This window comes from Felis catus, chromosome B2, assembly GCF_018350175.1.
Source record: "Felis catus isolate Fca126 chromosome B2, F.catus_Fca126_mat1.0, whole genome shotgun sequence".
Taxonomy (NCBI): Eukaryota; Metazoa; Chordata; class Mammalia; order Carnivora; family Felidae; genus Felis; species Felis catus.
In genome coordinates, this window is record NC_058372.1 from 134640296 (window position 1) to 134661008 (window position 20713).

At 41.5% G+C, this 20713-nt stretch overlaps 1 protein-coding gene across 3 annotated transcripts in view; it reads left to right on the top strand.

Moving 5' to 3' along the window:
• Positions 1-1007: 1007 nt before the first annotated feature.
• The window catches only part of PCMT1 (protein-L-isoaspartate (D-aspartate) O-methyltransferase), a 52886-nt gene continuing 33180 nt past the window's right edge, over positions 1008-20713 (top strand). For 2 of the 3 annotated variants that reach the window (XM_023254498.2, XM_023254497.2), the window contains exon 1: positions 1588-1886. In XM_023254498.2, the coding sequence (XP_023110266.1) occupies positions 1658-1886 (229 nt within the window). In that variant the 5' untranslated portion in view covers positions 1588-1657. Of the gene's footprint in view, positions 1887-20713 lie in introns of all 3 variants that reach the window. The other variant, XM_045058195.1, reaches the window with a different exon arrangement.

The following is a 20713-nucleotide window of genomic DNA, read 5'->3' on the forward strand; positions in this document are numbered from 1 at the left end:
ATGACCTGAGACGAAGTGGGACGCTTAACCGACGGAGCCACCCAGGCGCCCCTGGTTTTGTTCTTTTAAGTAGAAAAACATTAGGAAACTTCAGAGAGATGACATAGAAAATTATTAAAGTCCCAAACTGACAATTTTATTTCTAATATTAAAGAACACTAAGATACCTCCTTAGCACAGTAGGCACTGCGTCCGACTCAAAAAGAACACCTTTTTGGGGCGCCTGGGTGGCGCAGTCGGTTAAGCGTCCGACTTCAGCCAGGTCACGATCTCGCGGTCCGTGAGTTCGAGCCCCGCGTCAGGCTCTGGGCTGATGGCTCAGAGCCTGGAGCCTGTTTCCGATTCTGGGTCTCCCTCTCTCTCTGCCCCTCCCCCGTTCATGCTCTGTCTCTCTCTGTCCCAAAAATAAATAAACGTTAAAAAAAATTAAAAAAAAAAAAAAAGAACACCTTTTTGAGTGTGGTTTCATTTATGGTCACAGAGTCCCAGAAAACAGGTAATGTACAAGTACATTTAGGAGGAGGAGTAGGCTGTAGGCTGAGTGTTACATTTAACAAAATCTGATGAGAATTGGAATTTGAAAATTGCTGCTCATGCAGTAGCGTAGAGGTCTTGATATCACTTCGTTTCCTTTCTTAAACGTTTATCGGACTAAATGATGGCTGGATTCTGTCAGTCTCAGTTCTGATTAGGAGTCAGCAAGTTGGATGTGATAGGCAATGTTCCCTGTCAGCTTCTCACTCATTGTCTTACAGGGCTGATAGCGATAAAGCTGGTGTCCAGTCTAACGTTGGAAATCTGTGGGGATTAATCAGCTGAAAATGCACTTGTGTCGGGAGAATAACACATTCTCCATAAGATACTGTGGTATTTTTAACCGATTGCATTGTTTTCAGGAGCAAAGCACTCCCTACGCTCCACCCACCCGTCTTGGTGTTCCTCCACTCAGATTTTGTGGTTTAGAATTGAGAACAAACCAGGGTCCCGAAGTCTCTGCTAAACGAACACTGATGTACTTGTCACAAAGCCAGAGGCTCGAGTACTCGGTTGAGAGAGGGCCTTCGCCCTCCGGTTCTATTAAGATTATTCAGGCTCCACGATCCGGAGTTCGGGTTCTAACCGACCTAAATATTAGACAACCGGGTTGGGTGAGACAGGACCAAGGAAGCCCACCGTCTAACAATCTGGACAGCTATAGGAGCAGACCCGCCGCTCGCAACAGCTGACTCAGCTGCGACTACGGAGCTACCGGCAGCGGCGTAACCAGATCGTAACCAGATCGTAACCAGATCGAGCAGACGCGGCGGCACGAATCAGCCTCGCCGTCGTGCCGCGGCGCTGAGTGACCAGGGCCGTAGCCAGGCACGCGACCAACCGCTTCGGGGCCCACCCCGCCTAACCGCAAGGCGAACTCAGCAAATTGCCTGCGCGCTGGCCGAGGCCTCAGGAAGGGGGCACGCAGCAGCAGCTGCAGCGGCAGCGGCGGCGGCGGCGGCGGCGGCGGCGGTGCTGACTCAGCCCGGGCTCCCAGCCCGTCCGCAGCAGCCGCAGCAGCCACCGGCACAGGCGGCGGGGCACGAGGCCACCCTTGCCTCCGGCCCCACCCCGCCGCACCCGAGGCCGCGCGGCGTCACAGAGCGCATGCGTGCCGCGGGGGATGCCGGGAGCGCGCAGTGGCGGCACCGGCGGCGACAGCAGTCAGAGCGGAGGCTACAGCGGGGACGCGAGCGGGGCGGTGACCGTGTGGGAGGTGGTCTCACTCTTGGGGAAACTGCTGGGCACCGTCGCCGCGTTGAAGGTGGTTCTGTACCTGCTCCGGGTGTGCTTAGCGATGGCCTGGAAATCCGGCGGCGCCAGCCACTCGGAGCTAATCCACAATCTCCGCAGTAAGTGCCACCCCCGCCCGATGTGGGGCAACTGGGCCAGGCTAGGCCTGGACTGGGTCCCCCTGGGCCGTCCGGAACGCTCTGTTTGTCCTCCCCCCGCCCCCCCATCTCCAGCCCGGTACCGGCTGGAGGGTTCGGCGCAGGGTTGCACCAGCAGCCTCGAACGGCATGCGCTGGCGATCGCCTCCCTCAGGACCTGTCACTCATCGGCGACGTGGACGCGAAGGGAAAAGAAAGCTACGGGCTGCTCGTGGTGGGGCAGGAGCAGGCGTCTCCCCGCGGGCCTGGGGGAGGGGTCGCGGCACAGGTGGTGGGGCTGTCACTCGAGTCAGCCGCCTGTTCGTCCGGGTCTGGCGGGCGAGGGGCGTGCCCTTGGGGTGGGGAGATGTTGGCGGGGCCTGGAGGCAGGGCTGCATCTGAGGGGACCCCACCCTCGACCCCCGCATCTTCTCGCCTTCCTCCTCCTCAATAATCGACCTCGCTGCGAGCATTCTCTCCCACACTGACTCCCCCGCCCTCCGTTTTTTCCTCTGGAGGGAGATGCCACCCTCTGATATAGGCGAGGGGAGGGAGGGAAAGATGAGAGTATTGTCATTGCGGATGCTGGGAGAAATTTCTGGGGCGGCTGTCCAGTGGATATCTTCGTGGGGGGTGCGGTGGGGTGGAGGAAGAAATCATCAGAGGATGCTGTTCCTGACAGACTTGTATTTCAGGAGCTATTAGAGGTCCTGGTCCAGCGAAGGATTGTATGTGTGGAATGTTCTGACTTTGTTTTTCAAGGCTACCAAGGCTTTGTAAAAGCTTTGTGTGGAAATTTTTTCGTGTCATTCTCTTTAGTTATTGTATGCCTTCCTCTTATGATGATTTTAGGGTGGGATGTGAGTGCTGTGTCACTTTCTTTTTTTAAATCGAAATACAGTGTCGCTGTCTGGTTGGAAGACCAGAAGGACCGCAGTCCATAATACTCACTGCGATCAGAATTTATAGCACCGTTTGCCACCAACTTTGCAAATAATCGTATCCTGCCACGTGGTATTTTTGTCTTATGTTATTTAGCTTTTTTAATGTTTGTCATGTTTCCTAATTCGATTTGTAACTTCCTTGAGGGCTGGGACTTTTTTTTTTTTTTTTTTTTTAATATCTTCGAATTCTCTCAACTCAATACCCCTTCCTTTTTTCGTAAATGCAATTAAATATACCTTATATGCTTGGATCTGTGCTTGGAATACCAAGATGAGTGACAAAAATAAATATTCTTGTCTGGCACATGGTTAGTACTTATAATTAGTCATTTGACTGTTTTTTACAGTATTTTAAAAGTTTGAAATTATATCCTTTGTATTTAGCAACGAAGAATGTTTAGATTTCCCAATTCTGTCAAGCATCGCCAGCGTTCACTTTATGGAAGGATACTTGATTGGAGTGGACATTATATGCTGAGGCAGTATTTTGAAGTGTAATTTAGGTTCCTATGGATCACACATAAGCTCAATACGTTGCAAGTTTTTAGATAAAATTTCTTGAAATGGGGTAGTGCCTGCCGTTGCAGTGCACACACCCAAAACATTCTATGCACAAATTATGATTAAATAACGTTCCACTGGTAGGTTGGCACCATAGACACTCAGCTGTGGCAGAAATTGGCAATCAGGCTCTTAAAGTCTCTCCTTTTTGGGCCATATGTGTGGGAAGTCAAGCCTACCTCTTTCCCCAGTGGTTTTATAATCATTTTCTTGTATTCTCTTATTCCTAGCTGAAATTTCTAAGGATATTTTTCTATCAGAAAATTTAATAATAAATATTTAAGGAGCACCTGGATGGCTCAGCCAGTTAAGTACTGGACTCTTGGTTTCTGCCCAGGTCATCATTTCACAGTTCATGGGATTGAGCCCTGCCTCAGGCTCTGTGCTGACAGCGCAGAAGAATCCCCAGGGATTCTCGCTCTCCCTCTCCCCCTCTCCCTCTCTCTGTCTCTGCCCTACCCTGACTTGTGCTCTCTCTCTCTCTCAGAAATAAAGAAACATTTAAAAAATATTTAACATACATGGATGTTGATATTGCAGATATTTAGTCTTCTATGATTCATAAGAGGAAGTTTTTTTTTTTTTTTTAATTTTTTTTTTTTCCAACGTTTATTTATTGTTGGGACAGAGAGAGACAGAGCATGAACGGGGGAGGGGCAGAGAGAGAGGGAGACACAGAATCGGAAACAGGCTCCAGGCTCCGAGCCATCAGCCCAGAGCCCGATGCAGGGCTCGAACCCACGGACCGTGAGATCGTGACCTGGCTGAAGTCGGACGCTTAACCGACTGCGCCACCCAGGCGCCCCAATAAGAGGAAGTTTGAATAGTCAAATTGTTTTTCCTCTCCTAACACTTGTGCAATGTCAGTTTCAACTACTTGCAGAATTCTAGCTAATCGGTTTCATTTTTATTTAAATGTTCATTTATTTACTTTGGGAGAGAGAGAGTGCACGGGGGAGGGGCAGAGAGAAGGAGAGAGAATCCCAAGTAGGCTCCATGCTGTCAGGACAGAGCCTGGCTTGGGGTTCAGTCTCACAACTGTAAGACATGTAAGACATGAGCTGAAATCGAGAATAGGACACTTAATCTACTGAGCCACCGAGATACCTGGTTTCATTTTTATTTGGTAGTTTATTATAAAAGTAATATTTTACGTGAGAATTTCAGTTAGCACAAAATTTGAAAACTTCTTTCTTTTCCTGGTTATTACACTTTTATTCTAATAACTTAAAGGCTTCTACTTGAATCTTTAGAAGAAGATTAAAGTGTGGTTATGTTGTTGAATCACTATATTATATACTTGAAAGCAATATAACGCTATTTGTTAACTATACTGGAATTAAAATTAAAAACTTAAAGAAAAGTATTATTATATTGATGTTGAAGTGAAAAAGGATCTGCAAGTTGGAAGAGGAAGCAAATTACAGTTATGTATCTTTTTAAAGCAATGAAGTTCACGATTGTTTTAGGTTTTTTTTTAATGTTTGTTTATTTTGAGAGAGAGAGAATGAGAGTGTAGAGAGAGGGAGAGAGAAATTCTAAGCAGGCTCTGCCCTGTCAGGTCGGAGCCTGACTCAGGGCTCAATCTTGTGAACTGTGAGATCATGACCTGAGCAGAAATCAAGAGTTGGATGTTCAGACGACTGAGCGACCCAGGTGCCCCATGATTGTTTTAGTTTTAATATTATTACAGTTTATCGGGGTGCCCGGATGACTTCAATCGGTTGAGCGTCTGACTTCGGCTCAGGTCATGATGTCACAGTTTGTGAATTCAAGATGGGCATGGGGCTTGCTGCTCTCAGTGCAGAGCCTGCTTCAGATCTTCTGTCTCTCTTTCTCTCTGTCCCTCCCCCTGCTTGTATTCTCTCTCTCAAAAATATATAAAACATTTTAAAAAATTTCAGTATTATTATAGTTTATTAAAAATATTTACTTAGTTTTCCTTTTATAAGATGTTATAACTATGATTGTGTATGATTTCATAGTTGATACATCATTTATAGAATATTGTAGAATGTAATGGTATATTTTATATTTCATAGCTTATGTTATGATGAAAATCACCATTTTTTTTAAGATTTTATTTTTGGGGTGCCTGGGTAGCTCAGTTGCTTAAGCATCCAACTCTTGATTTTGGCACAGGTCATGATCTCAGAGTTTGTGGGATTGAGCCCCATGTTGGACTCTGTGCCGACAGTGAGGAGCCTGCTTGGGATTTCCCTTCTCTCTCTCTCTCTCTCTCTCTCTCTCTCTCTCTCTCTCTCTCTCTGCCCCTCCCCACTCATGCACACATTCTCTCTCAAAATAAACATTAAAAAAAAAAACCAAGATTTTATTTTTGAGTAATCTCTACACCCAACGTGGGGCTTTGAACTCACAACCCCCAAGATCAAGAATCACATGCTCCACCAACTGAGCCAAGCAGGCACCCAGACAACCACTCTTAAGTAACTTAGAATGGTTAAAACTTGAGCATGCTTCAGAATCTCCTAGATCACTTGGAGAGCTTGTTGAAACACAGATTGCTGTGGTCCAAGAATTTGTATTTTTCTTTTTCTTTTTTTTTTTTTTTTGTTCTTTTTAGGCTGGCTCTATATCCAGTGTGGAGTTCAGACTCACAACTCTGAGATCAAGAGTCACATGCTCCACCAACTGAGCTAGCCAAGCACCCCCAATAATTGGTATTTTTAACGAGTTCCTAAGTAATGCTGCTACTGGTCTGGGACCACACTTTAAGAATCCCTGACACAGAGGGGCACCTGGGTGGCTCAGTTGGTTGAGTGCCTGACTTTGGCTCAGGTCATGATCTCTCATGGTTCGTGAGTTCAAGCCCCACATCAGGCTTTGCAATCACGCTGGGGGGAGCCTGCTTCAGGTTCTGTGTCTCCCTCTCTCTCTCTGTCTCTCCTCTGCTAGCTTGCACTCACTCTCTATCTCAAAATTAAATAAACATTAAAAAAAACTTACAATTAAAAAAAATCACTGACAAAGAATTGGAAATTATGAGGTTAAACACTGCCAATGTTTCAGCTGAATCAGTTTTACACTTTAGAATAAAGTTTTAGAAAAGAAGTCTATAGTAGTCCTGCCCAAAGAGTTGTCTGTAATGTCTGTATCTGTGCAGTTTAATATGGTAGTCATCAGCCACATGTGGCATTCAGCATTTGAAATGTGGTTAACACAGCTGAGGGACTAAATTTTTGTGTTATTTAACTTAAATAGCCCACATGTGGCTAGTGGCAGCCGTGTTAGTGCTGGTTTATGGAAATAAAGAATATAGCTATTTTATAATTATGGGCTAATAATGTGCTCTTGAAACAAATTAAAATAACTGTGAGCCTGCTTAATCCAGGAAATGTGACAATTTAAGTAATGTTTATATTAGAATTTATTTTCTACTTTTATTGGGAACATTTCAAGTCATGGCCACGTAAAATAATGTGTTTTGTTTTGTTTTGACCTATTTTTATTTGTTAAAAAATTTCAATCCACTGCCCTAATATATCAGTTATTTTTACTTTGCATCTTTGTGTCATTTCTCATATACTCTCCACATAGAATTTGTCATTCAGCCAACCGATATTTAACTCTCTTCTGTATGCCAAACTCTAGGGATGTAGCACTCAACAAATATTGTCTCTTGTAGGTTACTTGTAATGGGAGCGGACAAGTGAAATAGCTGGTATGTCACATTATAAATGACAGAGTAGGGAAGGAGGCTGAGGAGTGTGGGGTGCTAGATTTGCAGTCGTAGGGGAGAAGGCCTCACCAAGGTGTCATTTGAACAAAGAGTTGGTGGAGGGGAAGAAGTTCTAGCTAGGTAGATAGAGCTGCGGGACAGGCATTCCAGGCAGAGAAAATTGCATGTGGTAGATTTGGATTAGGGGTGTGGGAGAAAGACTGAATCAAGGATATGAGAGCAAGGTTTTGGACCTGAGCAGCTGGAATGATCTGCCATTTTCTGAGCTGGAAATAATAAGCGAGTGAGCAGCAGGGACTTTGAAGTGGTGGGGAGGAGGCATGCAAGGAGGTGGGGGAGAGCAGGAGTTTAGTTTGGGGGATGTTGTGTTTGAGATGCTTATAAGACATTTCAGTGGAGACTTTGAGTAGGCATTTGAATAAAAATTATGATGATTTGTGGTTTTTGTATCCTTATTTATTTCTGCAAATAAATTGGAATTATTTTCTTTTTGTATTTAGAGTGTCAGTTCTTAGGACTAGTAGCATAACTAGTGGGAAAGAGAATATTCCAATAATTTTATCATGTGTGTTCATGGGCCAAATATAACCAGCTAATAAAATCCTCAGGGATTGTTCTCAGAAATTGGGGCCTCGTTTAGAATCCAGAACATACCTCCTTATTTGACTTGTTTCAGGTCAGTTTTATGGGTACATACTAAGAAGTAAACTTACAGTACATTGAATCAGATTTAATTTATACGATGAGGGGGCCTTTAATATTGTGTCTACTTAAATTTAAATCATTTAAAATTAAATGAAATTAAAAATTCAGTTTCTTAGTCATACTAACCATATTTCAAGAGCTCAGTAGCCACATGAGACTTTAGAAGGAAGGAAGGAAGGAAGGAAGGAAGGAAGGAAGGAAGGAAGGAAGGAAAGAAAAAGAAAGAAAGAAAGAAAGAAAGAAAGAAAGAAAGAAAAGAAAAGAAAAGAAAAGAAAAGAAAAGAAAAGAAAAGAAAGAAGAGGTGCCTGGGTGGCTTAGTTGGTTGAGCATCTGCCTCTTGATTTGGCTGAAGTCATGATCCCAGGGTCGTGGGATCAAGCCCTGTGTCGGGCTCTACACTGAGTGTGGAGCCTGCTTGAGATTCTGTCTCTCCCTCTGCCACCTCCCCAACTTGTGTGCATGCTCTCACTCTCTCTCACTCTCTTTCTCTCTCTTAAATAAATATCCACATGAGGTTACAAGCTGCCTGTTAGTGCAGACAGAACATTTCCATCATTGTAAGTTCTATTGGGCAGCACTAGATCTGGATGTATTGTATATTACATTCTATTTAATGTGGTCTTGGGTCCATTGTGCTGTTCCACATATTTTTATTAGTATTACGTTTAGCTTTGACCCTCATGCTTTAAGAGTAGCAGTTAAAAAACAAGATATTCAGACAAGGGTGATCAAGATGATGAGAGTGTCGGCATTTTATATGGTGATTCGATGGGATTGAGGTTGTTTGATTTAGCAATGAGAAAGCTTAAGAGAGCAATCGTGTTTAAATATTTGAGGAAATGTCATGTAGTAGAGGGTCAAACCAGGACAACCGGGAGGCAGATTTTGGCTCATTATAAGGAAGTATTCACAATGCTATCCCAACAATTGAAGAGTTGGCTTTGAAAAATAATGTTTTTTGTCACTGGATATGTTGAAGCAAAGAATGACCGTTTTCTGTAAGGGATGTTGTAGAAGAGACAGGTCATCAGCTTTGACTGTGTGCTAGACTTCCACGGACCCTTCCAAATCCAGCATTCTGTAATTGATTTATTTATTTCTAATTTTTTTTTAAGGTTTATTCATTTTTCAGAGACAGAGCCTGAGCGGGGGAAGGGGCAGAGAGAGAGGGAGACACAGAATCCGAAACAGGCTCCATGGTCTGAGCTGTCAGCACAGAGCCTGATGCAGGGCCCAAACCCATGGACGGCGAGATCATGACCTGAGTTGAAGTCGGACGCTCAACTGACTGAGCCACCCAGGCGCCCCTGTAATTTTATTTTTTAATGTTTATTTATTTTGGGGGGAAAGGGAGAGAGAGAGCAAGAGAGAGAGAATACACAGGGGAGGGGCAGAGAGAGAGGGAGAGAGAATCCCAAACAGACTCTGTGTTGTCAGTGCAGAGCCCTACGAAGGTTTTGATCTCACAAACCATGAGATTATGACCTGAGCTGAGATCAAGAGTCAGACACTTAACCAACTGAGCCACCCAGGTGCCCCAAGATTCTGTAATTTTAAACATGTCATGGATTTCATAAAATCAACTGTGGGGTTTGTGTATGTGTGTGTTAGGAGAGAGCCACAGAAGTTAACATTTGGTTACCTGTATTTTAGAGTTGTGTATAACATTTTAGTTTGTCAAGTGTGAGGAGTCCAGGGAACATGCTGCTTTAAGAAATAGTGTCAAAACTGGGTCGCCTGGATGGCTCAGTCTGTTGAGCACCCAACTCTTGATTTTGGCTCAGGTCATGATCTCATGGTTGTGAGATTGAGCCCCGCATTGGGCTCTGTGCTGACAGCGCAGTCTGCTTGGGATTCTCTCTCTCCCTCTATCTCTGTTTCGCACCCTCTCTCTCTCACTCTCCAAATAAACTTTAAGAAAAGAAAAAGAAATAGTGTCAAGACAAATCGTTAGCTTTATGTATCTATTAGGAGTGATAGTTCAAGGAAAGATGTGGGTATTTATTAATTTTTTTTTAAGATGTGGGTTTTTAAAAATTTTTTTAATGTTTATTTGTTTTTGAGAGAGAGGGAGAGGGTGAGCGAGTGGAGGAAGGGCAAAGAGAGAGGGGGACAGAGTTTCCAAAGTGGGCTCCGCACTGATAACAGTGAACCTGATATGGGGTTTGAACTCAAAACCACGAGATCATAACCTAAGCTGAAGTCAAACACTCAACCAACTGAGCCACCCAGGCACCCCAAGATGATTTTTTCTTTATTAATTATCTGACAGAGTGCTACATTCGTTTCAACTGTACAACATAGTGATTCGACAACTCTAGCGAGAAAGATGTATTTAGAAAAAAATTTTTTTTAATGTTCATTTACTTTTGAGAGAGAGAGAGAGTGCAAGCAGGGGAGAGACAGAGAGAGGAGACACAGAATCCAAAGTAGTCTTCAGGCTCTGAGCTGCCAACACAGAGCCTGACGCCAGGCTTGAACCCATTAACCGTGAGGTCATTGTCTGAGCCAAACTTGGACACTTAACTGAGCTACCCAGGCACACCAAGAAAGATGTATTTTGAAATAATCTCTGGTACTTAGATGATATGCTTTATTGTAACTTGCCGTCACATGAAATTCTTCTTTAATTATAGTGTGAATTTAAAACTAATCTCTTTCAGGGGCACCTGGGTGGCTCAGTCGGTTGAGCATCGGACTCTTGATTTCAGCTCAGGTCATGATCCCAGGGACATGAGATTCTGCCCCGCTTCCTCTTTTGCATTCTCTCTCTCTAAAAATAAAATAAAATAAAACAAAATAAAATAGAATAAAATACAAAATAAAATAAAAACAGAAACTAATATCTTTCAGACTTTCTATACCCAGAGTGTCTCAAGCTCTGCTTATCTCATATCATGTCTAATTCTCAGTAGGAAACAGGTGCACCCGGGTGGCTCAGTCGGTTAAGTGTGTGACTTTGGCTCAGGTCATGATCTCACACTTTGTGAGTTCGAGCTCTGCATCGGGGCATTCTTCCTGGTGTGTTCAGTGCTTCATATCAACACAGACTCTCTTCTTTTTCATTTCTACCAGGATTGCTTCCATTCTTCTATTCTCCCAGGTCACGAATCTTGAAGTAGTCATTGATTCTTTTAGACCGTTACCACATTAACTGAATAGTTCTTCCAGATGCCTTTCTTGGTTTGCTTCCACTGTAGTTTCATTGATACTTTCCCAACCTAGGTCCTTAGTTCACGCTTGGAGTGATAGACCTCCAAGTGTCTGATAGGTTGTCACACTTTCCTTTTCGCTTCCCTCAGCTCTGTTCTACGCATTATACTGATTTTCCTAATATACCGATTTCTGTTAAGTTGCTTGCCTTCCCAGGCTCCTGTTGCTTGCTGTATTAAACACCTTTTGCTTAGCTTTGCAGCCTCTTTAGGGCCTTATACAACTAACTATTCCCATGCTCCAACTCCAGTTCTGTTCTTCAGGCTGATTTCATTTTCCTCTTCATATACTGTGTGCCTGAGGGTACCTGTTCAGCTGCTATAACAAAGACCAAAATAACAATGGCTTAACATAATCAAAGTTTCTCTATCCTGTAACAACTAAGTAATTCAGAGCTAATATGGTGGTTCCATAGTGTAGAGCACAAGGATCTCTCTTGTGCTTCCTAAAGTCTTTCCCTCATCTGAAAGATTGAAGATAGTTTATTTACCTCCATCATTTCCATATTCCAGCCAGTTGGGTGAAGATTGAGGAAAGAGGAAAAACCCCCATTCCTTTTTAAGGGGATGATCTGGAAGTTGCATACATAATTTCTGGTATGTTCCATTGACAAGAGCTTAATTGTAAGATTATAGGTAACTATAGAGAAGCTAGGTAATGCATTCCGTTAAAATTCTACCACTGTGAAGGAAAAGAACTCTCTCACTACATCTTAGATCTTGCTAATTGGAGAGTATATTTATGTATGTGTGTGTATTGTGTGTGTGTGTGTATATATATATATATATATGTATATATATATATATATGTATGTATATAAATACAAACCATCTGTGATAAAGGGTTGGGAGAATTAAGATTAATTTTTAGTCAAGTAATATGTACATGGTTAAAAGATAAAATCATACAGAAGAGCTTTTAGTGAAAAATAACGATTGCTTGGCCCTATTCCTCCCCACCCCTAGACTCATTGCTTAGACGGAACCACTTGTGTTGTTTTGTTTTGTTTTTAGTGGGCTCCATGCACAGCGTAAAGCCCAACGCAGGGCTTGAACTCATGACCCAGAGATCAAGCCCTGAGCTGAGTTCAAGAGTGGGATGCTTAACCGAGTGAGCCATTCAGGCACCCCGGGAACCACTTTTAACTATGTTTTTTTGGTTCTTCTGTTAGTTACCTTCATGTCTTTAAATCATGTGGTTAAACTGTCATTTCTTATTTTATCAACTTTGGACATTATCTGTTGACCTCCTGCCAAGATGGATGAGTATTTACACCTACTCCTCCCCCATCATAATTTTTGCTTCCTTTTTTGTGGTTACCTTTGTAACTTTAAGTAATATACTTTAACCTCAATTTCTTGTTCAATATTTCATAAACTAACACTACCTCTGGTAACTTTGTAAGAAAGGATACCAGCGAGCTCTTCCTCTCATTTTACAACTTATTAGTGGGTCTTTTACATTGTCAAAATTGATAGTTTGCATTTTGTTCTGAGCAGTAAATAAATTTTCTGTACATTGTTGTTTTTTTAATGTTTTCAATTTATTTATTTTTGAGAGAGAGAATGAGTGGGGGAGAGGCAGAGAGAGAGGGAGACAGAGGATCCGAAACAGGCTCTGCACTGACAGCAGTGAGCCCAACGTGGGGCTTGAGCTCACAAACTGCAAGATCGTGACCTGAGCCAAAGTCGGACACTCATCCGACTGAGCCACTCAGGTACTCCTGTACTTTGTTGGTTTTTAAGTGTTGAAAATCAATAGTCACCAGTGATGATAACTCATGGCTGAGTTATGTAGTCTGCTGTGTGTTTATTCCCTGCCTTCTGTTTCCAGTATCACAGATCCCTCCTACTATTGTAGAGGAATAGTCAGATATTTTTCCTTGTTTTGTATTACATCAATTGCTTTAAATCCTGTCACATTTTAGTTTTCTTTCATATCTTTTTTTTTTTTTTCCCGGAACTTATTTCCCTCTGCACCCTTCTCCACCCCTGAAGTTAAGAAGAGAAACAGAGGGGTGCCTGGGTATCTCAGTCGGTTAAGCATCTGACCCTTGATTTCAGCTCAGGTCATGATCTCACAGTTCCTGAGCTCAAGCCCCATGTTGGGCTTTGTGCTGACCGCGTGGGCCTGCTTGGAATTCTGTCTCCCTCTCTGCCTGACCCTCTCCTGCTTGCTCTCTCTCTCTCTCTCTCTCTCTCTCTCTCTCTCTCAAAAATAAATAAATAAACATTAAAAAAAAAAAGATGTTTTTAAGAAAAAAAAAAGAGAAACAGATACCTTCTCAACATGGCTCTAATCTCTTTAAGTTTTTTTATTATTTGGTTTATGGTTTGGATTCTACATTCTCCTTTTTGAACCTTCTTATTTGGATCAATTGCATATTTGGACCAACACTAGCCATTATTATAATTATTTAATTAAGGTCCTTGGTCCCTAGGGTGCAGGAAGATTGGGTATGGGTGGTTATAGAGCTGTTCGCTATTTCAGAAAGCCTGATGGTAATTACACATTTACTCATAATTGGGCTATCCACGAAAAGTGAAACATTAAATTATTTTACTGTTTGCTAAAAACAGTTCAGGGTGCTGGCAGTTATACATGTCAGATTACCAAAAATGGTAAACTGACTTAATAACTTAGTAAATGTAGCTTGGTTTAGGCATCTTTCAAAATACGGAATTTGGGGCAAAAATAAAAAGAATATTGTGAAAATTTTGGAAACTACCCAATAATGGCATAATAAGGGTTGATACTGAGACTTGATGTGTTCATCTTTTTAATAAATAGTGACATACTTTTATTTTTTTTTTTTTATTTTTTTTATTTTTTTTATTTTTTTTTTATTTTTTTTATTTTTTTTATTTTTTTTTTTTTGTGACATACTTTTAAAAACCATTTAGAGGGGTGCCTGGGTGGCTCAGTTGGTTAAGTGTCCAACTCTCAGTTTCAGCCCAGGTCATGATCTCCAGGTTCATGGGCTTGGGCCCCACGTCGGGCTCTGTGCTGATGGTGTGGAGCCTGCTTGGGATTCACTCTCCCTCTCTCTCTGTCCTTCCCCTTCTCATACTGACTCTGTCTCTCTCAAATAAATAAACTTAAAAAAATTAAAAAAAAAAAAAAAGTAAGAAACCATTTAGAGGGGCACCTGGGTGGCTTAGCTGGTTAAGCATCTGACTCTCCATTTCGGCTTAGGCCATGGTCTCACAGTTCTTGAGATCAAGCCCTGCATTGGGTTCTGCACTGACAGTGGAGCCTGCTTGGTATTCTCTCTCTGCCTCTGTCTCCATCTTTCTCTCTCTCTCTTTCAAAAATAAATAAATAAACATTTTAACAACACCAACAAAGACCATTTAGAGTTTTTAGTAAATTCCATATGCCTACATAGAGTAAGAAAGTAGCCAAAGAAACTCATGTGAGTTTGATAGAAGTGTATTACCTAGCTTAAGGGAAGTAGTCTGTTCACTTTGGTTTTTAGAATGTGCCTGGAGCAATATGTTTGATTTTAGATATCACACTTTTAAGTATCCATCCAAAGAATGAATAAGTGAATATGATGACGGTTTTAAAAACTGATGAATATTGGAGACATTGAATGAAGCTGCTAAATCTGAGAAAGATAAGGCTTGTATCTTAAAGATATGATAAGTGGTCATATGTCTTCAGATGAATGAAAAATGTTGGCTGGATAGAAAATTCAGTATTTCTTTTGTGGCTTAAGAGAGCAGTACTAAGGGTTCATGTAAGTAAGTTGTAAAGAGGGAGATTTCATATTATTACAGGGAAATATAATAGAGTGATTTGAATGTGGAAATCTTCAAATAGTAATCATGATACCAATTTATGAAGAAGTTAGACTTTAGGGATCCTAAGACCCCATGTAACCTTGAAAGTCTGTGAATCATCTCTCTAGAATTTGAATTGAGTTCAAGACAAAAGAACCACTCAGTTATTTTGGGGGGCGCCTGGGTGGCTCAGTCAGTTAAGTGTCTGACTCTTGATTTCAGCTCATGTCATGATCTCATGGTCATGGGATCAAGCCCCACATCAGGCTCTGCGCTGAGCATGGAGCCTGCTTTGGGTTCTCTCTCTCCCTCTCCCTGTCCCTCTTCCTCTGCCTCTCTCGCTCTCTCAAAATAATAAATAACATTAAATAAATTAATAACATTAATAAATAAATAAATAAATAAATAAATAAATAAATAAATAAATAACAAAAAGAATCATTGTGGGAAATGAATTAGAAGTCATTAAGCTATTTGAATATGTTAGTGGAAGTATAGTCAAGTGGTTAGTAGGAATGTAACATCTCAATTTGAATGGCCCTACATCTGATTTGCTCTGAGGTCTTAGACAACTTAGTCTCTAAACTCAATTTTGGGGCGCCTGGGTGGCGCAGTCGGTTAAGCGCCGACTTCAGCCAGGTCACGATCTTGCGGTCCCGGAGTTCGAGCCCCGCGTCAGGCTCTGGGCTGATGGCTCAGAGCCTGGAGCCTGTTTCCGATTCTGTGTCTCCCTCTCTCTCTGCCCCTCCCCCGTTCATGCTCTGTCTCTCTCTGTCCCAAAAATAAATTAAAAAAAAAAAAAAAAAAAGAAATGTAACATCTCAATTTGAATGGCCCTACATCTGATTTGCTCTGAGGTCTTAGACAACTTAGTCTCTAAACTCAATTTTATCATCTGTAAAATGGAGTAATAATAGTGCTTACTTTTTAAAAAAATATTTATTTTTGAGAGCGAGAGAGAGAGAGAGAGACAGAGCACAAGCAGGGGAGGGGCAGAGAGAGAGGGAGACACAGAATCCGAAGCAGGCTCCAGGCTCTGAGCTGTCAGCACAGAGCCTGACATAGGGATTGAACCCTCAAGCCATGAGATCATGACCCAAGCCAAAGTCGGACTTAATCAACTGAGCCACCCAGGCACCCATATCCAAAATTTATAATATTTTAAAATGAAAAGACTAAGTTTGTCTTTGCCAGTCTAGGACTATTTACAATGTTTTTCTTTTTTTTTTTTTTTAATTTTTTTACATTTATTTATTTTTGAGAGACAGAGCACAAGTGGGGTGGGGGCAGAGAGAGAATGAAACACAGAATCCGAACCAGGCTCCAGGCTTTGAGCTGTCAGAACAGAGCCCGACGTGGGGCTCAAACTCACAAACTGTGAGATCATGACCTGAGTCAAAGTCAGATGCTTAACTGACTGAGCCACCTGGGCACCCCTTTACAATGTTTTTCTATTTCATGTGCTTTGTTTGCTAATTTTTAAGTATATTCTTTTGTTATTTGGAAGGTTTGTGTTTATACCTTTTGCAGTGTCTTTAAACTACCTTTTCTATTTGCTATCTGGTCAGTCAGTATTAAATGGTATCCTTTGATTCCCCCCATTACCTACATAACAGTCAATGATCTAATTCTACTTTACCCCTTTTTTCTCCTCTCATTGTTTACAGATGCATTTTTTTTTACTTTGTCAGAACCATATGACATTTATGTATTATTCCACCCATGTCTCTACCCCTGTTTTAGTCTTTGCTTTACAGTTGGTTATGTGTCCTTTGATGATGTATCCCTGTTTATCTCTTGGTTAGATGAAGCACATCCTCTGGAAGATATCTCAGAAGGGCTTGTCTGACATTCCCAGAATTCTGGCACATTCAAAACATCTTTTCTCTAAACTTGATATTTGAAGGACAATTTGACTGGGTATAAAATCTTTGGTTTACACTTAAAAAAACATCTTTATTGAGGTATAAATCAACTAATTTTAAGATTACAATCTGACGGGCACCTGGCTTGCCCTGTGGGTGGAGCATACAACACTTGATCTCGAGGTTGTGAGTTTGAGCCCCATGTTGGGCATGGAGCATACTTAAATAAAATCCTAAAAAAAAAATTACAGTTTGAAAAATTTGACAAATATAGTTGTGTAACCAACACCCTAATGATGTAGAATAGGGATTAGCAAACCACAGCTCAGAAGCCCAATCTGGTCTGGTGTCTATTTTTAGAAATAAAGACATATTTCTTAACACAGCCATTCCCTGTATTTGGTATTGTTTGTGTTGTTCCCACACTACATTGACAGAGTTGAGTTGTTGCAACAGAGATTATTCGGCCTGCAGAGCCTCAAATATTTACTATTTTGACCTTTATGTAAATTTGCTGATCTACGATCTAGAACATTTCTTTTACCCACAGAGTTTCTCATGTTGCTTAGCAATCAATCTCCTTTACCCCTAACCTCTAGCAATCACAGATCAGCCTTGTGCCACTATGATTTTGACTTTTCTAGAATTTGATATAAATTGTCATATAGTGTACAATCTATAGGAGTCATACAGTATATATGGCTTCTTTCACTGACATTAATGCTTTTGAACTTTATCTGTGTTGTTGAATGTATCAGTAGTTTGCTGTTCTTGTTGTTTTGTGGGTTTAAAAATTTTTTTTTTTACAAAAACTCTACCCACAATGTGGGGCTTGAACTCTCAAACTCATGACCCAGAGATCAAAAGTCGCATGCTGTATGGACTGAGCCAGCCAGGTACCCAGTAATTTGCTTTTTTAAATTGTTGATTTGTGCTTTCTTTTCTTGAATTTCTTGAAAATGTTGCTTTATTCCTTTTTTGCTCTGAATTTTGCTCTTAGGAAATCTGACGGTTGCCCAATTTTTTTTTTTTAATCCTTATTACATAACTTGATTTTTTTGCCTTGAGGCTCTGAGGGTTTTTTTTTCCTTGCCTTTAAACTCTGATAGTTTGCAACAAACTCTTTGACCTCAGCCACAGGAATTTCTTACTTGACATATCTCCAAAGGCAAGGGAATTAAAAGTAAAAATGAATTATTGGGACCTCATCAAGATAAAAAGCTTCTCACTGCAAAGGAAACAATCAACAAAACTAAAAGGCAACCAATGGAACGGGAAGAGATATTTCCAAATGACATATCGGATAAAGGGCTAGTATCCAAAATCTATAAATAACTCACCAAACTCCACACCTGAAAAACAAATAATCCAGTGAAGAAATGGGCAGAAGACATGAATAGATACTTTTCCAAAGAAGACATCCAGATTACCAACAGACACATGAAACGATGCTCACCGTCACTCATCATCAGGGAAATACAAATCAAAGCCACACTGAGATACCACCTCACACCAGTCAGAGTGGCTAAAATGAGCAAATCAGGAGACTATAGATGCTGGCGAGGATGTGGAGAAGCAGGACCCTCTTGCACCGTTGGTGGGAATGCAAACTGGTGCAGCCGCCCTGGGAAACAGTGTTGGAGGTTCCTCAAAAAATTAAAAATAGAATTACCCTATGACCCAGCAATAGCATTGCTAAGAATTTACCCAAGGGATATAGGAGTGCTGATGCATAGAGGCACATGTACCCCAATGTTTATAGCAGTGCTTTCAACAATAACCAAATTATGGAAAGAGCCTAAATGTCCATCAGCTGATGAATGGGTAAAGAAGATGTGGTTTATATATACAATGGGATACTACTTGGCAATGAGAAAGAATGAAATCTGGCCATTTGCAACAACGTGGATGGAACTGGGGGGTATTATGCTAAGTGAAATGAGTCAGTCAGAGAAAGACAGATACCATATATTTTCACTCATATGTGGATCTTGAGAAATGTAACAGAAGACCATGGGGGGAAAGGGGAAGTGGGGGAGAAGTTACAAACAGAGAGGGAGGGAGGCAAACCATAAGAGACTCTTAAATACAGAGAACAAACTGAAGGTTGATGAGGGGTGGGGGAGAAGGGAAAGTGGGTGGTGGGCATTGAGGGGGGCACCTGTTGGGATGAGCACTGGGTGTTGTATGGAAGCCAATTTGACAACAAATTACATACATATAAAAAAGAAAGAGGGGCGCCTGGGTGGCTCAGTTGGCTGAGCGTCCAACTTCGGCTCAGGTCATGATCTCGCGGTTTGTGGGTTCGAGCCCTGCATCGGGCTCTGCTGATGGCTTAGAGCCTGGAGCCTGCTTCGGATTCTGTGTCTCCTTCCTCTCTCAGCCCCTCCCCAACTTGTGCTCTGTCTCTCAAAAATAAATAATTGTAAAAAAAAAAAAAAAGAAAAAGAAAAGAAAAGAAAGCTACACCAAAGTAAATAAATAAATAAATAGACATTAAAAAAATTCTTCAATGGGGCACCTGGGTGGCTCAGTCGGTTAACGTCCGACTTCGGCTCAGGTCACGATCTCACTGTCCGTGGGTTCGAGCCCCGCGTCGGGCTCTGTGCTGACAACTTAGAGCCTGGAGCCTGTTTCAGATTCTGTGTCTCCCTCTCTCTCTGACCCTCCCCCGTTCATGCTCTGTCTCTCCCTGTCTCAAAAATAAATAAATGTTAAAAAAAAAATAAAAAAAAATTCTTCAAATAAAGTCTGATAGTTTTATTAGTAAATGTCATGAAGTTGGCCTGGTAATATTTTTACTTACTTTCTGCTAGGTTTTCTTTGAATGTAGTTTTAAAATTATTGTTTCTGTTTAATCAGCCGGAATGTTTTTATTTGTATTTTGTTTTCTTTTTACAGTATCTTTGGATGGAGTTGAGTTTTTTCGTTTTCCTATTTTTAAACATTTTGTGGACACAATTCAACAGCGCCTTTTTTCAGTATTGTGACTTGCAGTTTCTTTTTTTTTTAATTTTTTTAATGTTTACTTTTGAGAGACAGAGAGACAGAGTGAGTGAGAGCAGGGGAAGGGCAGAGAGTGAGGGAGACACAGAATTTGAAGCAGGCTCCAGAATCTGGGCTGTCAGCACAGAGCTGGACATGGGGCTCGAACCCACGAACTGTAAGATCATGACCTGAGCCGAAGTCGGACGCTTCACCAACTGAGCCACCCAGGTGCCCCTGACTTGCAGTTTCTTTAATGGATGATGATGTGTTGGGAGTAGTGTTGGGAAAAGGGGAGGAGTCAGCACATCTTGTTGCTCTTTTGTTTCTGTAATGTCCTTAATTATCTTTTCCCTTTTGCTGCACCAAGAGGCACCATCCTTTCACTTTTTATTTGATTCTCCCCCAGAAGTAGAACTTCTCAAGGTTGCCACCTCTAGTCCCATTTAATTTTTAAATAGAACCATACAGTATCTGGTGTTTTGCTACTGGTTTCTTTCACTTAGCACAGTGTTTTCAAGGTTCATATTATGTGGTAGCAGGAGTCAGTACTTTTATGGTTTAATAATATTTTATTGTATGGATATACCACATTTTGTGTACCCATTCATTGGTGGACATATGGGTTATTACCACGTTGGGCTATTATGAATAATGCTCCTATGCACATTTGTGTACAAGTTTCCATGTGAACATATATTTTCATTTCTCTTGGGTATACATATAGGAATAGAATTTCTGGGTCCTGTGGTAACTCTTACCTTTAACCATTTGGGGAACTGCCATTTTCTGAGGTGGCAGCACCGTTTTACATTTCCACCTGCAGTGCATAAGTCCTTGCCAGTATTTATCATCTGCCTTTTTGATTGTAGCCATTGTAGGGGCTATGAAGTGGTGTCTCATTGTGGTTTTAATTTGCATTTCCCTGAGCAGCATCTTTTCATGTACCTATTGGCCACTTGTATACCTTTGGAGAAATGTCTATTCAGATTCTTTGCACATTTTGTCTCTTTACATTGAATTGTAAGAGTTCTTTATATATTCTAAATA